The sequence below is a fragment of the Urocitellus parryii genome, chromosome 9 (genome assembly GCF_045843805.1).
Source record: "Urocitellus parryii isolate mUroPar1 chromosome 9, mUroPar1.hap1, whole genome shotgun sequence".
Classification (NCBI taxonomy): domain Eukaryota; kingdom Metazoa; phylum Chordata; class Mammalia; order Rodentia; family Sciuridae; genus Urocitellus; species Urocitellus parryii.
Window position 1 is genome coordinate 93,421,774 of NC_135539.1, and position 26,860 is coordinate 93,448,633.

General features: G+C 33.8%; 1 protein-coding gene across 7 annotated transcripts in view; it reads left to right on the forward strand.

The window, feature by feature from the left end:
- The window catches only part of Cdc42bpa (CDC42 binding protein kinase alpha), a 293,703-nt gene that overhangs the window by 65,454 nt on the left and 201,389 nt on the right, over positions 1 to 26,860 (forward strand). For all 7 annotated transcript variants that reach the window (XM_026405769.2, XM_026405772.2, XM_026405770.2 and 4 more), the window contains exons 3-4: positions 16,765 to 16,848; positions 21,104 to 21,199. In XM_026405769.2, the coding sequence (XP_026261554.1) occupies positions 16,765 to 16,848; positions 21,104 to 21,199 (180 nt within the window). The remainder of the gene's footprint in view (positions 1 to 16,764; positions 16,849 to 21,103; positions 21,200 to 26,860) is intronic.

A 26,860-nucleotide genomic window follows, 5' to 3' on the forward strand; every position in this document is an offset into this window, starting at 1 on the left:
CCGGTTATATGGAAAGCACATCCACATCTGGCCTGAGCCTGTTTATGACAAGCCCGGTATCTTGATTTCATATCTTGGCCTTAGGTAACTGGGCTAACTGGGCTAGGGTCTTTCATTATCAGAGAAGATTTTCGGCATTTGTTTTTTAGGGATTGGCTAACTTTATTTAGCATAATCTGCTCTAATGTCATCCATTTCCCTGCAAATGCTATGATCTTGTTATTTTTTAGTGCTGCGTAACATGCATAAATCAAAGGCATTCCTGTATATCAGTGACAAATCCTCTGAAATGGAAATGAGGACAACTACCCCATTCACAATATCCTCAAAAAAAAAAAAAAAAAACTTGAGAATCAACCTAACAAAAGAGGTGAAAACCTATACAAGGAAAACTACAGAACCCTAAAGAGAGAAATAGAAGAAGACCTTAGAGGATGGAAAGATATACTTGCTTATGGATAGGCAGAATTAATATCATTAAAATGGCCATATTACCAAAAGCACTTTACAGGTTCAATGCAATGCCAATCAAAATCCCAATGGCATTCCTTGCAGAAATAGAAAAAGCAATCATGAAATTCATCTGGAAAAATAAGAGACCTAGAATAGCTAAAGCAATTCTAAGCAGGAAGAGTGAAACAGGTGGTATATTGGTGTATTCTACATATGAGTGGTTTCTGAGGATATAAGGTGTGTGTATAGTGAAAGAGTGGGTTGGCTTTTCCCTCTCGTAATAAATCTTGTATTGAACAGAAATCCTTAGTTTATATGAGATTCAGTTAAATTAAACTCTTCTTTAAGATTATTGTTTTTAGGGGCTGGGGATGTGGCTCAAGTGGTGGCGCACTCCCCTGGCATGCGTGCGGCCCCGGTTCGATCCTCAGCACCACATACAAACAAAGATGTTGTGTCCGCCGAAAACTAAAAAATAAATATTAAAAATTCTCTCTCTCTCTCTCTCTCTGTTTGTCTCTCTCTTCTTTTAAAAAAAAAAGATTATTGTTTTTAGTGCTTCTTTTAGGAATTTTTTTTTCTAACCTTAAGATCATTAACATTTTTTCTATAATCTTAGAAGTTCTTCCTGTAATTGTTCAAAAAAAAATCTTTCCATTTAGGTCTGTGATTCACTGATATTGATTATTTTATGTTTCTGAAGTATGGTTCAAAGTTGATTTATTCTTTGTGGTTTCTCAGTGTCCTTTATCCTATAGACTACCTTTTTTACATTTTATTGACAAGGGACTTTTGTACAAATCAGGTGACTCTGTATGTGTTAATTCACTAATTTTAAAAGAGTCTTTAGGGCTGGGATTGTGGCTTAGCAGTAAGAGTGCTCGGCTAGCAAGTGTGATGCTCTGGGTTCGATCCCCAGCACTACATAAAAACAAATAAATAAATAAAGGTACTAAAAAAAGAGTCTTTAATGTAGAAATGTTGTTCATGTTTCATTAAACTTGTTTATGAGTCTTTGATATTCATTGATAAGCTTTTAATTGATAGTTTTGATTTTCTGGATAGTTTTGGTTTTCTGTTTCTAACTCTTTTGCTAGGATAGGAATACAGTTAATTTTTAAAAATATAGATCTTTTTATTTGACTATTTTGAGATATTAAATTATTAATTCTAGCTTACACATGTTTGAATTTTCCATGTTCTCAATTATACCATCTTCAAGTAATGACAGAATTTTTTTTCTTTCTTTCGAATCTATTTTTCTTTTTCCTTTAATATTGCAATTGAGAGGATAGGCAATAAAATGTTGAATTCGGCTGGTAAAAATGCATATCCTTGTCTGGTTTGTAAATTCAGAGTATCTAGAAATAAATAAGTTCAGTGTTTTCTATATTGTCACTCAGCAATAATCAACATAAAAGACTTTTGTGACCCCAGAACAAGCAAGCAGTTCTGCAGTGGAGAGTAATTGTGTATGTATCCTCTTATTTACTTTCACATTATTTACCGGGAGTTTGTGAAAGACCCCGCAGGTTGAGGGCATAGTCCAACAAGCCTGTCCCCTGCTTCAAATGACAGTAGCATTTTGGGATCCCTAGAACTTATGACCAACTGGCTATAAATCAAAGCTCCTTTAACCCCCTCCTGGGTTTCAGTGAATTTTCTAAAGCAGCCAACAGATCTCAAGGTAACACTATTGAATGTTTACTGTTTTTTTAGGATATGTATGAAGAGATGTGTGTGAGGGTTTTATAGGAAAAAGGCATGGAGTTTCCATGAGCATCTCTCCAGAGGTGCCATCTTCTTTCATGTGCTTTTTTTTTTTTTTGGTACCAGTGAGTGAACCCAGGGGCACTTAACCACTGAGCATAATAAAAATATATTTTATTTAGAGATAGGGTCTTGCTAAGTTGCTGAGGCTGGCTTTGAACTTGTGATCCTTTCGTTTCCATAGTCACTGGGATTACAGACATGTGCCACTGTATCTTTTTCGGTCTAGGTTTTTATGGAAACTTCCTTACTTAGGCATAATTGATTAGATCATTGGTCACTGGTGATCAATTTAATCTCCAGCCCTCTTCCCCTCCTTGGAGCTTGGGAGGTGGCTGAATGTAGTAAGTAAGTTGTGCTATTAACATAAACAGAATGTATTTGTGTCTTTCCGCAATGTCAGAATTTATTGAATAACAATAAATTCACAAGCTGCATAACTTTCATTTATTTCAGTTCACTGATAAGTACTCATAGGTCACTCAGTAAGCCTAAGTCAGGCAATCACAAGTTCTTTTATTCCAGTCTTTTTTCTTTGTATAAGGAATAAACATGATGTAAATATTTGAATATTTTTTTACAAGTGTTTGTAGAACTATTTTTTTTTCCTTTGGATAAATACCTAGGAATGAAACTGTGCTAAAATGATAATGTTACTGAAAACTCAGTCCTTATTCCCAGTGTCAATCCAATAACATGGACATAGTTTTGAGAAAAAGGAAAAAGAAGTTTTATTGCCTTTCTAGCAGAGGACCACAGGGGTTTGTAAAGAGTTGATTATTCAAAGGCTACATTCCAGGTGTTCTTTGGGAGTTAAAATTAACTTGTTAATTTGGGAGATGGTCATTTCTTAGATCTTCTGGTGCCATCCCCAACTTGAATTACTTCCTTCCTGTGTGGGTGGGAAGGGAAGTGGCAGTGTGCAAAAGGGACCAAGTGTGGGGGAATAGAAAGGAATCTGTGACCTACATGAGAAACATAAGGACATCAGATCACAGCTCTTTCTAGACTTAAGTTATGACTTCAGAGGTATGACCCCCCCATGGTTTGAGCATGGTTTCAGTAGACATCTCCATGTTAATATTCCATTGGTGTGAATATTCCATTGGTCAGAAATGGTTTCCATATCTCCATATTCCCAGGAATTGCTGCAGGAACTCTATCAATGATGTCTTTTAAAAAAATATATATATATAAATTGTAGATGGACACAATACCTTTCTTTTGTTTCATTTTTATGTGGTGCCGGGATTGAACCCAGTACCTCACGCATGCTTGGTAAGTGCTCTACCACTGAGTCACAGCCCCAGCCCCAATGATGTCTTTTTAATAGTTAGGCAGTTTGGCCACTATTCCCATATATTTAAGCAGACCCTTTTTTCTTAGCAAACTATAATCCCGTAGGCAATTTGGGCCTGTCCAGGGAATCAGCCCATTCACGTAGTTCAGGTTGGCACGATGGAGGCCAAACAGTTTATTTGTAGGAGTATAAATAGGGCCTGGTTGGGCTAGTAGTCAGCACCATCAATAGAAAAGGTGGCCAGAGGCACCTTTGGGAAATGAATCTTGGATTTACTGAAATTTGACATACTGTATAATTTTTATGGAACTTTTGATTTTGATTATGACATGGTTGCTTATACACGATTTTCTGCTGAAAAGAATTAGAAAACCTTGATTAAAATACAAATTAATTTGGGCTGGGATTGTGGCTTAGAGGAAAGAGCACTCACCTAGCACATGTGAGGCACTGGGTTCTATCCTCAGCACTACATAAAAATAAAATAAAGGTGTTGTGTCCACCTACAACTAAAAAACATATGTTTTAAAAAATACAAATTCATTTATTTGAAGACATAAGAGCTATGAAATTAGTAATAAGTGAAGGAACAAAGAATTGTAGAATTAAGTCTATTAAGAAGTGAACCCCCCACACCCAGCTCTGCCATTCTCTTGGAGGCAGTTGACATTAGCTAGGCAGTGGCAAGAAGCTAAAATCTTGCAGTGAAAACAAAAAGTAGAATTTAGGTTTCAGTAAAGAGAAGGACTCTGTTGAATATCCCTAGGATCTCTGAAGGCTGTATTTGTTCTTTATGTGTAAGGACAAATGGAAATGGGCCAGCCCTCATAAGACTAAAACTCAGCTCTAATCAAATCAATTCCAGATTGGATTAAGGTGATTTTACTGTACCCTAGAAATTAAATGCACAGTGATTTAAATTAAAATTTGATAGTTTTCACAGACATAGCAAACTTAAGAGATGATTAGTAGATTGGAAAATAGGTTAGTAGAAAATAGCCAGGCTAAAGCCTAGATGGACAGAAAATAAGTGGATGGAAATTTTTAAAAGTTGATTCATGTTAGATATAGTGAAAAATTAACTTGGTTGTATTTATAGTTCTAGAAGAGAGATGAAGGGAGAATGTGACATATAAAATTTGAAGAGATAATGGTTGAGATTTTTCAAAGATAATTAAAGAAATAAATCTATGTATAAATTTGTGGGGCTCTATAGATCATGACAGGATAACTATGAACATTATATCCAGGCATATTATCATAAAATTTTTGAATATCAAGGGCAGAGAAACTTTAATAATATCTATAGGAAAAAAGAACAAGTAATTTTAAAAAAGCAATGAGAAATCAATTTACTTCTCACCAGAACTGATGAAATTTGAAGATAATGGAAAATGGTATCATAAAAGTACTGATACTGGGGCTGGGGATGTGGCTCAAGCGGTAGCGCTCTCGCCTGGCATGCGTGCGGCCCGGGTTCGATCCTCAGCACCACATACAAAGATGTTGTGTCCGCTGAAAACTAAAAAATAAATATTAAAAAAATTCTCTCTCTCCTCTCTCTCTTTCTCTCTGTCTCTCTTGAAAAAAAAAAAGTGCTGATAGTAGTGCTGGTGGTATAGCTTACTGATAGCACGTGTTCTTAGCATATACAAAGAAACACCCAAAAAACTTAAGAAAAAGAAAACTTACCAAGATATGTGTGTATATATGTATACACACGTATATGTAAATGTACACATGTATGCCTACATATATATTTAAACTTTCTAGGTAATTGCTCTTACATTTGTGTATTAATTTTATTCTGCTATAAAATTTGGGCTGTGATTTCTCCATTAGACACTTCCTTGTCTAACCCTATTGTGTTCATCCTAGATTCCATGAATTCTTTAAAATACTGTATCTTACCAGCTGATGTTGGTCTTATTATTTTTCTTAGTTACGATGGCTTATTCCTTTAAAACTTGTATTTTTATGCCATCTCATGAGCTTGAGGGTGAGAAGAAGATAAATGAAGATTCTTAACTTACCATCTCAAAACAGTCTCTAAATACTAACTTAAGAAGAAGAAAACATCAAAAGTCAGTTTTCCTGGTTCTTCAGTAATTAGTACTTTTTGGCTGCCTTTCACAGCTGAGGTTCTTTAGTGTTTACATCTTTTGAGAACCCCAATTCCTTCCTGGTTCTGACTCTATATAATGTCATCATTCATAAATGTCTTCAGTTCTTGTGTCTCAAATCTTTTGACACTTTGGATTTCTGGGCTATACTTTTATCCTGTTAGAGTCTGATGAGGTGAGGTTCAAATTACTCGCATCCCTTTGCCTCTGGATTTTTAAATAGTATGTTGGAACCAGAACAAGTTCAAAGATACCAGGATCCTCTGTTAAAAAGGGAGGGGCCCAGCCTATAATCCCAGTGGTTTGGGAGGCTGAGACAGCCTCAGCAACTGCAAGGCACAGTTACTCACTAAGCAACTCAGTGAGACCCTGGTCTCTAAATAAAATACAAAATAGGGCTGGGGATGTGGATCAGTGGTCGAGTACCCCTGAGATCAGTCCCGGTACCAAAAAAAAGGGGGGGGGGAGGCGGGCGACTTGAACTTAGGGCCAATCTGGAGATGTCCAACTACTTTTTTCCAGATGCAAACCTTGGTTCTCAACTTTGGATCTCAAAGTATATGTATCCAGATAGTAGAATTGAGGTTTTAGCAAGCCTTACACACCTACTTGGTAGTGTAGTAGAACAGAGTGATGTTGAAATAGGGGCTTTCAGTTCAATGGCTTGAAGGCATGTCTTGAGTCCTTATCCATGTGAATTTGTCATGTGAGCAGAAGTGAAAGGGAATTCCTAACCTTTGTTTTCCTTATTTGCCTCTTGTTGCTAAGCCTTTCCTGCTTTTGAGGAAGAATTTTCCCACCCCCTTCTAAATTGAAGTTTGAGAAGAAAAAGGTGGCAACATTAAAAATAATAATAATAATAATAATAATAATAATAATAATAAAAGCAAAGTGACTTTGTCTAAGCTCTGATGTCTTTTGACACAAGTTTTCAAATACTTTGAAATGACTAATGTATTTAAGGCCCCTGCTTGACAAAATATATTTGTCATCACCTCTTTCTTCATTAAAATAATTTCCTATTTGGATATGAAGAGTCAATGTCAGAAATTAGTGAATCCATGGAAGAACTGAATAAAAGACAAAAGGATGAATGAGTTTATACACATGGGAATAAAGATATCAGACACTTTTATATATTAGGGAAGATGAGAATACCTAAAATCTTCTTCCTAGTATTTGTTAAATTTTTTTTTAAAGAGAGAGTGAGAGAGGGAGAGAGAGAGAATTTTTTAATATTATTTTTTAGTTATTGGTGGACACAACATCTTTGTTTTGTATGTGGTGCTGAGGATCGAACCCGGGCCGCATGCATGCCAGGCGCGCCACACCCCCAATCCCTAAATTTCTAAATTTCTTATTTGAGTTTAATGTTTGTCTTTACCAGTAGACTGTAATCTCTGCAAGGGCAGAGAGTGACTTTCTCCATTATATTTAGTACTTACTGTACTTTTTCCTGTTGAGTATTAAATAGATAGGAAAAATAAGTTCTTTTTTTCATACCATCATATTTGCTAATGAAAGTAATTCTTATTAAGCATCCACTATAATTCTGTTATATTCCATGCCCTTGTTTAGGTTTGCAGTCTACTCAGCAAGAGAGAGGTTCATAGCATTAGTACCTACTTCCACAATTTTGGGGGAATTTTTCCAATTTTGTTTCTACTCATAGGTAATAAAATTGGAATAGTTTTATAAATATCTAATGAGGTTTCTTTACCATTTTATCTTTTTATTGTATATTAAAATGTTTCTTTGTAAACCTGATTTTTAAATAATAATTATTATTTTTTTAGTTATAGTTGGACGCAATACCTCTACTTTATTTACTTTTATGTGGTGCTGAGAAACGAACTCAGGGCCTCGCACATGCTAGGCGAACGCTCTACTGCTGAGCCGAAACCCCAGCCCCTGTAAACCTGATTTTTATGGCTGTATACAAAGCACATTATGTGGATGTTCCATAGTTCCATTTCTGTGTTGTTAAACAATACATGCTCCATGAATATAATGATTTCCCCTCCATCAGCATTCTGCAATTCCCCAGCATCTACAACGATGTCTAGTACACAGTGGGTGTTCAGTATGTGTTTGTAGAATGAAAGAACAAAGTATATAGGTTTTTCTTTTTTCCCCCAGTATCATAAATGCCCTCCATAGTGTTTTTGTACATAATGCTTTCACTGCATTTCAAATATTTTTCTAAGAATAAGTTTCCCAAAAGAGGATTTGTTGGTTTAAAGAACATAGAAAAGATTATGTGATTTTAGATGAGTCTTCTAATCTGAAAGTGTTGTATTTATTTTTCTTTATACTTTAATTTTATAAATTTTCTATAATATATTCTATTAGAACCAAGAATTACCTTTTCTTTTAAGTGTATTTCTTTTTGTTTGGGTGCTCTTGTGACTGACTGGAAGATAGGGTTTTTGTTGATGGTAAAAGAGAATTAGAAAGTTACTTGGGCAAAGTAGTGAATGACCTGGTATTGCTATGCTAAGGAACATTATTCCAATTTTATAGTAGTTGGAATTCTATTAAATACTAAAAAAGCAGAGAAATGATAGATAAAATTGATGATAGTCTTGAGGAAGGGTTGAATAGAGAAGAAAACAAAGACAAGTTCTGTATTTCTCACTCTCTAGTCCCCTTTATCTAATCAGACACCAACTTTTATGTCTTAAGGATTTCTTGAATTTCTTCCTCTCTTCCCCAGTTACATATGTCAGGAATGAGTTAAAGATAGAATTCATAGATCAGTGATCTCTAGATTGAGTAAATGAATTTGGTATATATGTTTTTGGCTTGTTAAATTGAAGACAATTGTGAATATTCTAGAAAGAGGACTAGAAAGCAACTAGAAAGATAGGTCTAAGAAATAAGGAGTTAGAAATTGTCAGCATAGAGGTATTAGTTGAGGCTTTTGCAACAGATAATACATGTCAGGAAGGGAAGAGACATTAACAGGTGATGCAGGGATCCTTGGGGAAACAATATTTAACAGTTTTCAGAAAAAGAAAAACTAGGAAATGATTCCCTTCAATGTCCAATAGTGAAGAGTGGTTGAAGCAACCAGAAGAGTATATTTTATTTGGAACTTAGAAGTTCATTATTGATCTTTGAAAGAATAATTTCAGTCTAATGAAGTGAAATACAAACTAGATTGAATAAAGTGATACAGAAACTAGATTGAAAGAGATTGAGAAGAAAATAAATGTGAGCAAGTAGAATAAGTAAGGGTATACTACTTGTTGAAAATGTGCTTTATGGAGAAATGATGCTATGTGGAAAAGGGATATGATATAAGTTCCCTGAGGAAAGGTGGAATGTTGTTAAAGTTTTTGTTTATTTCTTATTTATTGGAATTCTATTAAATACTAAGTTTTGTTCATGGGTGGAGAAGGGTCTCAGAAAAGTTTTTCAGTTAATATCCAGGAATCAGGAGAAAGGGGGATTGAAGACAGGAAAGAAGTCTTGGATCCAACAGGGACAAAAAGGGAAAGAAGAGGAGAGTCTTGGGATCAAAATCTGAAATGATACTGTTAACTTTGAAAAGTGGTAGGGATACCTCTTCCTGGGGTTCAAAAGAGAAAGAGATAAGGATAAGTGGAAATATAGAAACATTTAAAAATGGCATGAGGGAATGTGAAGGATTTATTAGCTATGAAGTAGGCCACCTGGTCATTGTCTGAAGAAGAGTGGAGAGGACAGGTATGATATCAAGGTGACACAGGGCATTTTAGAAGATTGGCAAAAGTCTGTTGAGAATGACAAAGAATAAATGGTGAGACTACACAGTTTGCTTTGAAGGCTCAGCTGAGATTGAACTATGGAAAAAAAGGAAGCAATGCTAAAAATCCTTACAGAATATAATTCATAAAAGGGACTGGAGAAAAAAAAAAGGATAGGGCACTGGAGAATTACAGTTACTCATTAGGTTAAGTGAGGCAGATAGTTAGGATGGCCAGGTTTGCTCTTCAGTCATGATGCTTGAAAGAATGGGGTGCAGACCTGGGGAGTTAGCAGCAGCAGACAGTCCAGAAGTCAGTTGAGTAGGACTAAGTCCTGCCTGGTCACAGGTCAGTGTCAGTTAGACCTCAGGAGTCATTTCATAGTACTTAATGCATGACTGATAAAAGGTATCTTTTTTCTTTTTATTGGGTATCTTCTTGCTGTGTATGGATATTAATTTGCATATGTAAAAAGCAACAGATTGCTTATAGTCTACTCTGTTATTTTAAGACAGAGTTAATTTTGTATATAAAAGTAGTACTGGCTGGATTTTGAGCTTTAGTGCTTATTCAATCCTGATAAAAACATCTCTGCTGAGCTTACATACCCTGTGGTGTTTATCAACTAATAGTTTTAGAAATGCTAAGACCCTAAATAGATAGTGATTTCCTCCAAGTTACTTGCATTCTACCAGGAATTTGTAAACAGGTTTTTAGGCCCAGTGGATAGGCTTCCTTTTGCATGGATATTGGATAGAAACATTTCTTTCAACTGTGCTTTTACAAAACAAAACAAAACAAAACAAAACAAAACAAAAAAACAAAAAAAACCCAAAAAACCAAACCATGAAAACACATGCATAGTTTATGTAACTCCTACAAGAAATGCATAAATCACGGGAAACAATTAGGAGCAAGACATAATTGAAATTCAGCATCTCTGTGACTTAAGAACCTTCTCTCTACAACTCAGTTGTTGTCAGTTACTGCTTAACTTAACGCTGGGTTTTCCTTTTTGCTTTCAGGAAAACCTTTAACTTACGCCCTGGGTGTTACCTGTCCACAGTTTCCTGGTGGCTCACCGCTTCTGCCTGCTCCAGCCTTGCTCCGGCAGCTTCAAGGCTTCTGGGCTTCAGAGCTTGTTGTGAAAGCTTGCTGCTTTGGCCTGCTACCCCTGCTTCAGGTGTCAAAAGCTTTTAATTAGCCTGCTTCCTCTAATTACTATAACTAGGCCCTAATATGTCTGCATAATCTAGTAGTAGGGTCTGAAAAGACATTTATTTAGACATTTATTATTTAAAAACTCTTTTACTCTGGCTCTCCTGGGATTCATGGGAAAGTAAAAGAAGTTTGAAGTTATAGTGCATGATTCACCTTTGATGGTGCAGGTTGTTAGTTCATAAAGGCACACAGGTGTGGGCATATTATATTTTTATAGTCATTGTTTCAAATAGTTGATGTCTGTGCTGTACCAAATTTTAAGTTTTGACTATTGCTCCTAATACCTCTGACTGTTTAGTAAATTCTTTGTGATATTTTTAGTTTCATGTTAAAGAGACTTATTTTTCCCCTATTTTTTGATAAAAATTTTGAACAGAATTTGATCACTCATAGAACAGTTTTTAAAAATACAGAACAATGATTTCCACAAATACTACAATCCCCATTAATATGTCAGAAGGTATCAAAATTGTAGACATAACGAATGGGAAGAACTCTCAGTACCTATAGAACTGTTCATTATGACTATATTTATAGTTGTAAGTTTTTTTTGTCTGTAACTATTCTTTATGATTATATTTACAGTTGAAAAGAACATGAGTACTGTAATCAGATAACCAGGATACATATCCTGGTGGTATTACTTATTAATTATATGACTATAAGTAATTTAAATTCTCTAAACTTAGTTTACTAATTTCTTAAGTGGGAATTTTAGAACCTACTCTAGATTGGTGTAAGGATTAAATGAGGTTGCACATGTAATTTCTTGACCCAGTATCATATGCAGAGTAAGCTTTCCAAAAATAAAAGTTAGTTTTGTTATTTTGTTATTATTAATGGAAAATGATGGTAGATGTTAAACAGGAGAGATACAACGGAGACAATGACGTAAAACATTAAATGGTTAACAGTAATAAACAAAGATAATAAGGGCTAACTTGTAAAGTTGAGACTTTGAATGTCTGTTAAGAAGTAGCATGAACTAGAATAATCTGATACCTTCATAAATCATCATATACACAGTTGTATCTCTTTTACCCTAGTGACTTATTTTGAGTTTTGGTATTGGTGTAGTAGTATTCTTGCAGTTGAGAATATTGGTGTCTTATAGCTTTTCATGTATATGCACCCACAAAGATTAAAAACAATTCATTTATCCAACAAATGTTAATTGAGTACCTATTGATTCTCAGACACTAGGCATGTACTAGTGAACAAATGAGATAAAAATCCCTGTTCTCATAGAGCTTGTATTCTAGTGAATGAATAAACAATAAACACAGTATGTGAATACATAGTTCATTAATAGTGATAAAGAAGTAAGGGGGAAAAGGAAGCAAAGAAAAGGGATAGAAACTGTCAAGGGGTCATTTCAGTGTGGGAATGAGAGGACAGGCCATGTGTCTCTGTGGAGATAGAATTTTCCAGACCTAAGGGCTTGAGGTAGGATTGAGTAAAGTGACTATTTTGATTGGAGTAGATAAATTAGAGGGTGAGTAATATGAGATCAGGGAGGTTGGAAGGCCCAAACATGTTGGCCTTATAGGTTATAGTAAGGACTTTGACTTTGACTTGGAGGGAGATGGGAAACCACTGGAAGTTTGGGAGCAGGAGATTTTAACAGGATCTGTGGCTTCAGGATTGGTAATAAATTGTGGGGGGTAAGGGCAGAAGTAGAGAGGTAGGACAATTCAGGCAAGATATGATGACAGTTTGGAATGGGACAGAACAGAGAAAGTATGGTGACTTTGGATGTCAAATACAGACTAGATTTGCAGAACTCCATGGCAACTATTTCTGCATATTGAAATCCTATTAGAGTAGTATGATCATTCTTAAGTTATAGGTTGTAACTATAAATGATGATACTTAAATTGTGTTTAACAACCAATATGCATACATTTGTCAGATACTCATTATTTCTGAAGTGTGTACAGTTTTTCTAGCATCAGATTGCTTTTACTACAAAATGTTTAAAGGCATCTCTAAACATTAATGTTTACAAATATATCTTTATTTTATGTTAACTTTAAAATTTTCTAGTTAATTCTAAATATATTTTTCATTTTGATCATATTAAACTAGAAAGGACATTTTTTTTCCTCCCTTTTTGTAACACAAGGGATTGAACTCTGGGCCTAGTGCATGCTGGGCAGCCACTCCACCACCCAAATATGTCTCTTGCCTTAAAGAAGGACATTTTAACATTCTGCCCTCTTACATGTCAGTTAGCCATGGTTTTTGAAAATATAGGACCTAAAGTTAGAGTTCTAAGAGAATCATCTTTTTCTTGGTTTTCTTCTGCTGAAATGAACGTGAAAATGTTTATAGTGTTAAAGGAGAAAAGCAAGGTCAGTGTTGTTTTATCACCTTGTAAATGTAATAATCATTTTTCATCATGTTATCTATTTGATAATTCAAGACTTTTATTTCTATATTGTTATTTTTCCACACCCATATACTTCATTACAGAAAATTTTTTAGGTAGCTCATAAAATTGTTCTAAGATGGTTTTGCAAATATTTTTCGATATGTATATATGCAGCAGCCTGACATTCTTGATTACCACATAGATGTGTAGAATGTGGCTTATGTTGGCCTTTATAAGTCATACTACAAAACCTCCATAATTAGTAGTCATTTCATGAAGTGTGGTATTCCATCCTATCCCATTCCATGTTTCACATTTTGCATATTTCATACAGAAGATACAGAAAGGGAAATAGAAATCATTTCTCCTAGAAATAGCTGATCATCTAATATATTTTGGTGCTTATATTTCTCTCTCTCTCTCTCTCTCTCTCTCTCTCTCTATATATATATATATATATATATATATATATATATATATATATGACATAGAAATTGATGGTATCTATTTTGTGTGTATGTAGAAAACCAAGTCACAGTCTGCTAACTTTAGCAAACTTCTTTCTTACATATAAGATTGTGAGGTTTTCCCTGTCAGATACTGTTCTTCAGTAATTTTCTTCAAACATATGAATAATTTTCTACTCTTCTATGACATTTAGTCAGTTTCTTCTTATAGAATGTTTAAGGTGGTCCATTTCTACTGTTGAAAACCACACTATGGTGAATTATTGTGGCCTTTTATTTGTATGTAAATATTTTAAATTCAGGGAATTTTGGCCTTTATTTCTATGTATATGTATGTTCTATAGGTATAAAATCATGGAAAGTTCAGTTGAAAAGATGGAAGTTTTTTTTTTTTTTTTTCATATGCCATGGGACAGGTATACTGTTTGCCACATGCTTAGCACAGTGCTGACACATAATAGCTAATACTCACTGAGCACTTAATGAAATACCAGACCCTGTGGTAAGTCCTTTGTGCTCATATTTATGATTTTAGTCTTTACTACAGTTATATAAAGTATGTATTGTTATTAACCTTATTATATTGACCCCCAAACCGAAGTTTTGAAAGGCTACATTTTTTTTGCCCAAATATATACAGTTAATGACAAAACTAGAACTCAAACCCTGTTTGAGTCTGGCTAAGTTCATGCTGCCGCACCCCTCTAAACAGATGCAATAAATTCTAGCTAAGTGTTTGTATGTTCAATAAATGCTAAGTGTCATCATCATTATTCCTACTGCACAGATTGTTTTGGTTCCAGTATTTTTTGGATTTTGGAAAGATAATTTAGTTCATGTAATCATGTATGTTTTATGTAACACTCTCTTACAGTTTGGAGCAGTATTCCATTAGCAAATGTATTCATGTTTCTTCAGTGAAGCATGTTTTTCTTTATATTAAATGAGATGAAAAGTAAAAGATATTAATAGCCTAATGTCACCACATGCTACCAAATGAGTTATGAAAAACTTTTAGAATTATGCTTAAGGGATTGTGGATTTATTTAAAAGTCTTAGTGTATGTGTGGCATTTCAACACTCCTTATATGTTAGTGGGTACTGCTACTACCAATGTTATCATTGATATTGCCTTTGGGTTCTTATTTACTCATATACATAGAAAACTGGTGAATTATGTAGGGTTAAGAGTACTTTTTCTCAGGTCATGACATGAAGAGGGGAGGGTACCTAAGTGTTGAAGTCTTCTGACTTTTCTTCCCTACATCTGAGTAAAGGGCTTATGTGATAGCCTTTCACATTAGTTTTCTGACTTAACTATAGGCTTGTCTAGCTTAATGCTTCTGTCCTGTCCATGTGCACTCCCAATTGTGCAACATTGATTTCAGAGTCTATGGAGTAGCTCACCTTGTGTTTTCATCCTTTCAGAGATTTTAGTAAGACAGTGCTATAAGTTTTTTCTTGCTTGTTATGTGTGAAGTGTGAACCTTTTGGGAGAACAATTTAACTGACCCATCATTTCTTCCAATAAGACCAGGTAGGACTAAAGACTCAAGTGATTGTATTTAAAATTGAAATACTTCCTCTTCCCCCCAGCATCTCAATTGATGAAAAACTGATTATAGTCATCATACTTTTAAAAACAATAACCAGGAAATGTTCATTATTATGCACTGATTTTAATCCTATCATATAAACTACTTTTATTGCAATCAGATTCAAATAAATTTATTAAATGCTCTTGATGTGCATAATTGCTATTGAGATGATGATGATGATGATGATGATTTTTGGTTGTGCTGGAAATTGAACCTAGGGCCTTGTGCATGCAAGGCAAGCACTCTATGATCTGAGCTATATCCCCAGACCAAGATTAATTTTTAAAAAGTTTTTCAGCTTGGATTTCAATCTGTTACCTATACTTGAAAATATCCCTTTGAACTGTTTAAAGATCTCTGTATATGTTATTCTCTTCCGCATATTATTGTAGTATGTTAGCTTCCCACTACTGCAACAAAATACTTAAGATAATCAACTTACAAAGAGAAAAAAGTTTGTTGGGATTCATGGTTTTGGAGATTTCAGTCCATGATCAATAGGCTCTGTTGCTTTGGGGTCTATGGTGGCAGCACATCATAGTGGGAAGCTCCTGGCAGAGTAAAACTGCTTACCTCATGGCTGGGACTTGAAAGGAGAGGTAAATGAGGCGAATGGGTTTCCACAAAGCCCTTTGAAGGCAAGTCCCAACAACTTAAAGACCTCCAACTAGTACCCACCTCTTTAAAACTTTTCACACTCTCCACAAATACTATGCTGAGAACCAAACCTTTACCAAATGGACCTTTGGGAGACAATTAAGATCCAAACACAGCAGGTATTATTTGTCTTCCTCACTCCTGCCTTTCAATAATTGAAAACATTGTCACTTAATATTTATCTTCCTTTTCTGTAGTTTAACCTTAGCCCCATAACAAATCCAACAGATTTGAAGGACCTTTAGAAATTGCCAAACTGAAACAGAAAGATAGAAACAAATGTAACCAGTTTATTAAGTATGATAATGGGGTCCTATTTATTTGTATTTGGGAATTTTTTGATCCATAGGTGAAATATAAGGTACAGAAATATCTGTTTGCTTTTTGTGTTATTATTCGAATGGATGTGTAGAGTCTATAGTTTATAGACTATATAGACTGTTAGTCTTAATTGTTGTTGGAGGGGGAGATAGAGGGGGGGAGAGAGAGAGAGAGAGAGAGAGAGAGAGAGAGTGAGAGAGAGAGAGAGAGAGAGAGAGTGTGTGTGTGTGTGTGTGTGGTGTCTATGGATTGGGGGTTGTGGCATATGAGTATGTGGAATGAAAAATAGGATCATTTACAGTTTCTTTCATGTTGCTGGATCCCCATAGGACATATTTGTTTTGGCAGCTGGCATACCCTGTAGTATCATGTTGGAATTTGGCATGCGTTATTTAATAAAATCTATAACTTTCATGTTGTACGTTTTGGTATATTTCTTAGTAACTGTAGATGTTGAGTTTAACTTCCAGGGCAGAAAACTTGGAAAGGAATATATAATATATAATAACTAACTGATATAGTGTTCATAAGTACAGTTATTGGTTTGGCATATGTTCACTAATACACCTTTTGTTTTTTTTTACCTGACATTGTTTAATTTAGGATTTTAGATTTGAGCTGCATTAAAATAATTGATAATTGGCATTTATTTTTTTTTTTTACAGAGAGGAAAAAGGAAAATGGATGACTGGAAAGAAGTACTATATATGTCATATTTTTAAAAGTTATATTTCCTTTATCTTTTCTAGGTCGCTGTGGTAAAACTAAAAAATGCAGATAAGGTATTTGCCATGAAAATTTTGAATAAATGGGAAATGCTGAAAAGAGCTGAGGTAAGAATCTTAATATAGGGTGTTTTCTCATTTTTACTGTTTTGAATCATGTTGTAGTAAAAATCTTTACACATGTATATTGCAGTAATTTTGTGAGCTTATCCATAGTGTGAATTCTTAATAAGATAACAGTAAAGCTATTAATACATTTTTTCACTAACTCTGCTTGTGTATGTTAAAGAGAAATGTTACAACAGAAGAAAATAGTACATGAGAAGTAGTCATGCTACCCAAGATATATATGCAATGTAAATTTTAAGAAAAAGAAAAGGGAGGGAGAGTATGAAGTCTTCTTAATAAGAAATATTGCTACTCCATATTTGCATATACCAAGATTGAAATGATTTTAGGATAAATTTTACATAAAGGGATTTTTCATTTTGTGTGACTTCTAGAACTTATCTACTTCTCAAATTAAACTCCTTGCCACTACAACTCTTGGGCATGGGGTTAGGGGATACATTTAAACCTTTTTTTTTAAGTTGTGGATGGACTTTATTTTATTTATTTATATATGTGCTGAGAATCGAACCCAACGACTCACACATGCTAGTCAAGCACTGTACCACAGAGTTACAACCCCAGCCCTCATTTAAACTTTAATAGCTATTGCTTTAAACAAATTGTCTTCTATAAATGTTGGACCAGAATATCTTTATTTATTTAAATGTGCCGGTTTCTTAACAAGCTTGCTAATTGTTCATGCTATCATATTCTCTCTTTATTATGTTAAACAACATTTTTACTGACAATTAAGTTAAAATGAAAAAATATCCTATTTGGCTTGATCATCAAACATATGGTAAAATGGCGGGGGGCAGATATGTGATGATGCCATGCTGTATAAGATCTAATATTTGGATTTTCTGAGATTTTTAATTTAAAATTCTACTTACTTATTTTTTTGAAAATGAAAATTTTGACTTTTCCTTCATCAAATATTAGAGAAATTTTCAGTTATTATCCAGGATTTTTCTGTGGTAATATTTTTTGAGTGAAGAAGTCTTTATTCCTAAAAAAATGAGAAACTAGTGGGTATAGACATCTCTTTGACATGATTTTCAAATATACATGCAATTTTGATGTGCTGTATAAGATTGATAATTTGATGAGACCCAAATATCCAAGATTGATAATTTGATGAGACCCAAATATCCTGTTTTTACAGGAGCGGAATTTAACAATATTTTGTTTAGTTTTTAAAAAAATATAATTGAAGTATACATTATTATAGCTTTAAACTATTTGAATCCTCACAACACATTTATGAACCATAGATTATTCATACATCATGGTTTGGTTAATACTGATCTAGAACAGGGTTTCTCAACAGGGGTACTTTTTTGACATTTGGGGCTGGATAAGTCTTTGTTGTAGAAGCTCGCTTGTACATTTTAGGTCATTTAACAGCATCCTTGGCCTCTATCCACTAGATGCAAGTAGAATCCTCTCACCCAATTGTCATAACTAACTAGGAGAATGTGATATAGAAGCAAAAGAAGTAGGCTGTCTTTTTTACATTTAGACACTCAGCACCTGAAGCGTTTGAAGCCTTAGTAAGAATAGTTTTATAGCTAAATATTTGTGGATAAAATCATATGTCTTGGATTTTCTTTAAAAAGTTCATTGTTTCTGAACGTGTGTACTCAGGGAACTGAGGGGTGGTGGTGAGTGAGTGAGTGTGTAATGAAACAAGATTCACCAACAAAGTAATTGCTGAAATCGAACCATGGTACATTGGGAAGAAGGGATTGTTGCATTCGTCTTTCTACTCTTGTTATGTTTGAAATTTAGTGTCATAGTTTATTGTATGTTTTTTTTTAAATTTTTAAATATTGCTTTTTACTGAACAGTTTAGCATATTTGAAGTTTTATTTAGTTTGAAATCAATCAAATGAAATAATGGTTATTAGAATCTAGCTGGAATACCTAAAAAATTTAAAAAATTAGTTTTTTCTTTGTAGATGGATATAATATCTTTATTTTATCTATGTATTTTTCTTTTTATGTGGTGCTGAGGATCGAACCCAGTGCCTCAGGTTTGCAAGGCAAGCGCCCTACTACTGAGCCACAGCCCTAGCACCCTAAATTTTTTTTTTTTTAGAATTTTAATATTTATTTTTTAGTTATCGGCGGACACAACATCTTTGTTTGTATGTGGTGCTGAGGATCGAACCCCGGCCGCACGCATGCCAGGCGAGCGCGCTACCGCTTGAGCCATATCCCCAGCCCAAAATTGCCCCCTAAAATATTTTGATGTCTGTCATTGTGAGTTCATACCAGGAGAAGTCCTTCTCTTAGGCCCTAACAACTTTCAGAACCTTTCTACCATGCCAGTAGTAAGCCATAACTTCAGATCAGTTCAGTTATAAAATAGGACTTACTGGTAAATAGGTCATGCAATTCTGTTTTCTTCCTAACGTGAATTAATACATACTGTTAATAGATTTTAATAACATAATTAACAGGTTAAATTGCCCATTTCAGTTGGTTTAAACTTTATTTGTTTGGGTGCTCTCTGTTGTTGCCATTTAATGCCTGGCTTTGGAAATGCTATTTGTCCAAATAAAATTTATGGGTATACATTGGCAATATTTGGGCTAATTGGATCACAGTGTTATAGATTGTTTTCTGTATCATGACTATTTATCTTGTGAGAAATAATAACTTGTCACCTACTACAAGTAGACACGCTCTGTGATGATATTTGCAGTGTGTATGCAATATGGTACAGCCATTCAGAAAACTTAGGCTGGGTTATATGTACTAAGATCAAAAGATGTTCAAATATATTATTATTTAGGAAAAATAAGCAACTTAGCAATGTGATTTCATTTCTATAAAGAAAAATAAGATGGGAGAGGTGGGATACTACATGAATATAAAATGTGTCTGTATGCATGTGTGCATGCATGTGCATGTGTGTAGGCTTCTGTATATGCAGGAATTTTCTGAGTATGCTTAATGGTAGTGACTTGTGAACACAATTGGAAATTGAAATTGTGGGGGCATTACTTAGGAGACTTTTACTTTCTATTTTACCTCTCATTTCTTTTTTAAGTTTCTGTTATAGTATTTTTTGTTTTCTTTTTAATTAAAAAATTAAAGATTTTGTATAATAGAATTATAATGTATTACATAAATTGTTTTTTATTTTTAATCATATGTTTCTCAGATTCTCTAGGATATATTTTGATAGTAGTGGAAATTTATTCTCAGAATAAATTAAAACTTCAACAAATAAATATGAAAAAACCCAATTCATTAGAGAAAATGTGCAAAAAGGACATTCAAAGTAAACATTCAAAGAGAAAGTTAAGGTAGCAAGTAAGTGTGTATATATGTGTATATGTATGTATATAAAGTTATTCATCAGCACCTGTAATTAGGAATATGTTAGTTAAAAGAACAATGAGACATAATTTGACAGCCATCATAGGCAACCACTTAATTTTAATACTGGCAAGTACATTTGAGGATATGAGGAAAAGGGACTTTTGTATGCTGGGGTACAGTGGTAATTAATATAGAAAATTGCTATTTTTGGCAAAGTTGAAATTTGCTATATCTAATGTTTTTACTTCTAAGTGTATACTGTAGAGAAACTTATACAAATATACTCATTACAGCCTTGTTATAATGCAAATTTGGAAATGATATATATTTCCATAATTGGGGGTTGCCTAAATAAATTTCATAGCAGATAAAAAGGGAAACAGTAATTCTGGAGAAAGAAGTAATCAACTTACAAAAGGATAGATAAAATTATAACATAATTTTTAAAAATAATCCAGTTTTGTTGTTTATGGACATATATATATGTGTGGTCAAAACATGATTGGTAGTCTGTACATTGTCTTCATTTTATTGCTTACGTGAGGGAAGAAAGGAGAGGAATGGGAAGAAGTAGGAAGACTATAACTTTGTTTTATTTCTTTGAAAAGACCAGAAGTAAATGTGGCAAAATAAATGCATTTATGTTATCTAAATAGTATTGTGACCTGTGGTTCTTAATTATTCCGTTCATTTTATGATTGTTTTAAACTATGACAATATTTTTGATATAAAATATTTTCTTAAGTATTCTAGTAGCTCAGTTGCTGTTTTGAAACAGTGATTTGTTGAAAGCCATATATTGAAAATATTCCTTTCCAGAATAGAAATAGTATAATAAGCATATTAAGCTGTTGTTTGCATAATTTGTATCCTAGGTTTACCTAAAGTGTTGTCTAAAATTTTTTTCTTTCCTTTCCAGACAGCATGTTTTCGTGAAGAACGGGATGTGTTAGTGAATGGAGACAATAAATGGATTACAACTTTGCACTATGCTTTCCAGGATGACAATAACTTAGTAAGAATTTTTTTATGTGTTTTTGATCCTTATTAATTTTTTGTTGACAGAATTTAGCATTAATTTCTGTTGAGCATTATTTAAATGTAGATTTTAAATAGAAAAATTACGGCTTTGAAGGTATAAGTTGAACACTTGGTATGAAAATTTTTTCTCTCAGTGATATGATACCTGTCCATTGAAATTATTTATACTTTTAAGTAAGGAAGTTAGAACTTTATACAAATTTTTTAAATTTCTGTCAGTTAAATTCTATAAAAGTGTTCAGGATTTTTCTTTCATGATTTTCCCACTATTTTATTTATAGTGTTCTGTTGCTTTTTAAATTCTACATATTTTTCTTATTTCTTTTTTTTTTTTTAAAAGAGAGAGGAGAGAGAGAGGAGAGAGAGAGAGAATTTTTAATATTTATTTATTTTTTAGTTCTCGGCGGACACAACATCTTTGTTGGTATGTGGTGCTGAGGATCGAACCCGGGCCGCACGCATGCCAGGCGAGCGCGCTACCGCTTGAGCCACATCCCCAGCCCCTTATTTCTTTTTTTTTTTTTTAAATTTTTTTAGTTGCCAGTGGATTTTTCACTGTACACTGTATTTGTTTATTGATATGTGGTGCTGAGGATCAAACCCAGGCCTCATACATGCTAGGCAAGTGCTCTATCCCTGAGCCACAACCCCGGTCCCTAAAATTTTACATATTTTTCAAGTGGCCATGTGCTCCACTAAGTAGAGCTACATTTTTATTGACTTGAAGTGCTTTACAAAAGTTGGGAGTTTGGAGGACAATCAAACTATTAGAGGCTTTACAATTGAGAATAAATAAAAAGAAGAGAGAAACAATAAGATTAAATCTACTACAATTAAGTATTTAACTCCTTGGCTTGCTATTCAGAGCTTTTCATTTCTGACCTCAGTTTTTATTTCCAGGTTTATTTTTTAGCATGCATGTGTTGAGATCCTGTTATGTGCCAATCAGTGAAACTGGGATATAAAAATTAAAAGGATATTTTCACTCATTTGATGAATATTTATTGTATGTATGCTATATATTGGGCACTATTCCCTAGATTCTGGAGATGTGGTAGTGAGTAAGACAGAGGATCTTTTTTTCTTACTGTTCTTATATTCACATTAGGAGAACCACGATAAATCTAAAATCAAGTAAATAATATTTTCAGATTACTTCAATTGATGAAAATATTGCATTTATTCAAAGGTATGATGAGTCTGTGAAGATTATTCTCAGACACATATGAATTAGCTAAACCAAGAAGAAGTAAAAGAGGTAGAGAGGCTTGGTGAACAAAAGCCCTCTCTGAGATTGGGAAGTAGCTTATTACATCTGAATTGATGGAAAGATGGAATTAGAGGTGGGAGGATGAGGAAGTTACATCATGTAGGTACCTGATATGTTTTGCTAAGCAAATTAGACTTTTTTTGGGATGGGGCGTACTGTGGATTGAACTCAGGGGCACTCACCCACTGAGCCACATCCCCAACCCTATTTTGTATTTTATTTAGAGACAGAGTCTCACTGAGTTGCTTATTAGCACCTCACTGTTGCTGAGGCTGGCTTTGAACTCACGATCTTCCTACCTCAGCCTCCCATGCTGCTGGGATTGCAAGCATGTGCCACTGCACCCAGCCAAATTAGACTATTACTACCATGTTTTTCAGTATGTGTGTGTGTGCATACACATGCTTGTATTTTGTCATGGAACTCTAGTGTGTGTGGTTTAAAAAAAAAAAATGACATTATACCTGAAAGCCAAGACAGTAAAGCCTATAGTAGTGGAACTGCCCTTACTGATCTCCTGCCTTCCTCCTTCATTTATTGTTATTTAGAGAACACTCATAGCAAAGTTTGAAAACTGCTGTTTTAGTACTGTAGAAAGGTTTATGGCAGGAAAGGACAAGGATTGTCTGAGGCATGAGAGGAAGGCTAGTGTGATTAGAATAGAGTAGCTAGGGGTGAGAGAGGAATATATTCCTGGGGAAAGGTGTACAGCTAGGGGGTAGAGGCTTCCAATGTATAGGTCATGCCTGAGGATTAGATTTTATTCTAATTTCAAGGAGAGTAGGATAATCAGTTTTACATTTTACATGGAACATTCTGGCAACTTATGAATTTCAGGGGCAAAACTAGAGACAAGGAGATTAGGAGAGTTTTATAATATTCATATGAGAGATAATGAGAGCTTGAATACAGGTGATAATTGATCTATATATTGTCTACAGATTTCAGTGACCCAGGTAAAGTAATATTTGATAACATTTTGAGTGCTATACATATTGCTGTATCATATTTTATTATTTACTAATAGTGCACACCTGTCATGTCAAGATAAGGAAAGAAGAGTGGTCTTCATGTATTCCTTTGAGGCACAGGGAGCGTGAATTAACATTTTAATGAATTAAATGGCAGAGCATTATATTCATTATGCAACCATGCAATGCTATGACTATACTAATAGAATATAATAAATATCTTCATTGTTGGAGTAAACACTCATCACCACCTTCCCAATTCATAGGAAAGTAATCATCAGAAAATGTACAAAATTTAAGACAGAATATCTACCATAGCATAATTTCTTCACAAAAATAAAAAACGAAAATGAATCTATAACCATAGTAAGTTTCTGAGTAGTTCTTTTGTTAGCCAAGTAAAGAAAGCCATTTTTATCAGTGTTGAGTTATCTAATTCCTGCTTGATTGCAACAGCCAAAGAAATGTGTTCAGGGAAAATAAACGCAAGACCCTGAGCCACTTGTCGAGAATAATCTCTTGAAGAATTGAGCATATTGTGAGCAAGTCAGTGGTTGAATTTAAAACAAGGGAAATTTTGTTTTCTCCCTTATTGTATAAAGTGCCTACATAATATACTTGAGTTTTGCCTCTTAGCTTGCCAAACCAGTAGTATTTTACTGTCTGGCCTTTTATAAAAAATGTTGTCCAACTCTTGTTTTTTATAACATTAAATACAAGGATCAAACAAGAGTATTAACTCTAGTTGTATATAACATTAAATACAAGGATCAAACTGAGTATTGCTTATAAAACATAAAAACAAATGTGCTTACAAGACAGAGATGGGGAATCCAAGAAGAAAACTAATGGAAATGGTCAGACTAAGAAAGAAGATCAAGATACTGTGCCATGGAAACTGAAGACAGGACAGTAGGGTTGGGGGTGCAATTCCTTGGTAGAGCACGTATCTAGTATGTGTGAGGCGTAGAGTTCAATCCCCAGTACCACAAAGTTAAAAAAAAAAAAAGTGGAGGAAATGGTTAATAGTGTTTTAAATACAGCATTTGGCAAAATAAATAAATAAATAAATAAATAATGACAGGGCTGGAAATATTGTACTCTTCCACAGATTCTGCATTTCAATCCCAGTGGAATATCCTCTATTCTTGAGCAGTCTCTATACTTGTCTACATTTTGCCTTTAATACTGGTTCCTTTTCTCTTCCTCTACTCCTGTTGAAGTCCATCTAATGCTTCAAAATTATGCTCAAATTCTGTCTTAAAATAGCCAATTCCAGAATTTTCAGTGGGAATCCACCTTTTTATCTTATTTTAGCTTTGTATTTTAAGTATTGCTCTTTCATGACTAATATAGTATCTCTGATTTTTTGGTAGAACTTTAGAAGAAATTAAGTGGCATGAGTTCTACTATCTTTAGCTAAAATAAAATTGAAGGTTTATGTAACTCTGTAATGATCATAGGGTTTATCTGATTTCAGACCAGATCCAGGTGTTCAAACTTTATTATTGCCACCCTTCCTTTTTATATCCTTACATGCTTATAGAGTGTAATTATGTGTTTGAAATAGTAGGTTGTGACCCATTAGTGGCTCATAAAATCAACTTAGTGGGTTATAAACAGTGTTTAAAAATTAAATAAAAAAGAAAATGACAGAGTTCATGGCGATTAGTAAGAATAAATATTGTTTTGTGACACATATTTCTTTTATAATGTATTGAATCATCATATAAACCATCTAAATTATTGTGGGTTATAGTTGAAATTGTTTAAAAGTGGTAGGATAGAGCTTAACAGTGTGTCAGTTGCTCAGTTGTTGAATGATGTTTGAATTGGAACTAAATCCGTTATACTAAAATAATTATGTAAAATTTCAGGGATGAATGTGTCATGCAGATAAAATCTGCATAGATTTGTCAGCAGAATTCATAAGAGTAAATTAAACACTTCCAATAATTTTGCTTTGCAAAATCATAGCGTTTAGTATGAGAATATTAAAAAATTTTCAGATAATGCAGACTGAAATCTCCTGTAACTGTTTTTTGGTTGTAGACAGATGTAATACTATAGATTTATGCATTGCTGAAAAATTTGCACTTTGTTATAAATATGGAAATAAGTATAAAAGTTTATGGAGAAATAAAGTGCTCATGTACTAGTTTTTTTTTACAGCCAAATTTGTAAAATATTGATGAGAAAAAAATCATAAACTATCTTTTTATCTTTTTGTATCCTGAGTTAGTGGATTTGTAGACTCTTTGCATTTGACATTAGGATTAACATTTTTTTTCCAGAGACATTTATCCAAGAGAAATAGTTTATTATGTCATTAGTTAAATTAAAATAATATTAATTATATTAAAATAAGTTATGTAATATTTGGAAGAGTACTGAAACACTAATAATCAAATCTTGTGTAATTTGTCCATTTTTCTTTTGGGGAAGCTTTGCCTTATATTAATCTTAAGAGTCAGAAGTCTTCGTCATCACATTCTGAACATTTTATAAAACATTAGAAGATAAAAATCAATTAAAAAGATGCATACATATAGTTTCAGGTACCAAAAAGTAAATTTTATTAAACACAGTTATTTTCCATAGTAACTTTTAATCCTGGTAGCTGATAAGTAGCCAAATAAATAACATGATTTATAGTGCTGTTGTGGTAGATAACTTTTTTGACTTTCATTTTCTACCTGCTTAGTTACCACTTTAACCAGCTTAGGAAGAAATATTTACACCTAACAAATGTGCCTTTTATGTGCTTCAGAAAAAGATACATTAGTTAATGAATAATTTTTAGATATTATTAGAACATTTTTCCTTAAGAAAAACTCATTATGTAAAAATGCTAAGTTGTATAAACATTGACACATAAAACTCTTACCTTTAGAATATTATGAGTCAGTGAAATTTTTTTCTTTTCTTTTCTTTCTTTCTTTCTATTTTTTTTTTTTTTTTTTTTTTGTGGTACTGGAGATTGAACCCAGGGGTACTTAATCACTGAGGCTGGCTTTGAATTTGAGATCTTCCTGCCTCAGCCACCTGAGCCAATGGGTTTACAGGCATGTGCCACCGTGCCCAGCTTCCCCATATTTTCTTTTATTTGTTTAAATTAGTTATACATGACAATAGAATGCATTTATGCACTTTGATATATCATACATAGATGGCGATATAATTTCTCATTTTTCTTAATGTACACGTTACAGAATCATATTGGTCATGTAGTCACATACATACATACAGTAATAATGTCTGTTTCATTCTACTATCTTTCCTATCCCCCCATCCCCTTCCCTCCCCTCCCATCACTTCCCTCTATCTAATCTGAGGTAACACTATTCTTTCCTAGTGCCTCCCCCCTTATTGTGAATTAGCATCCGCATATTAG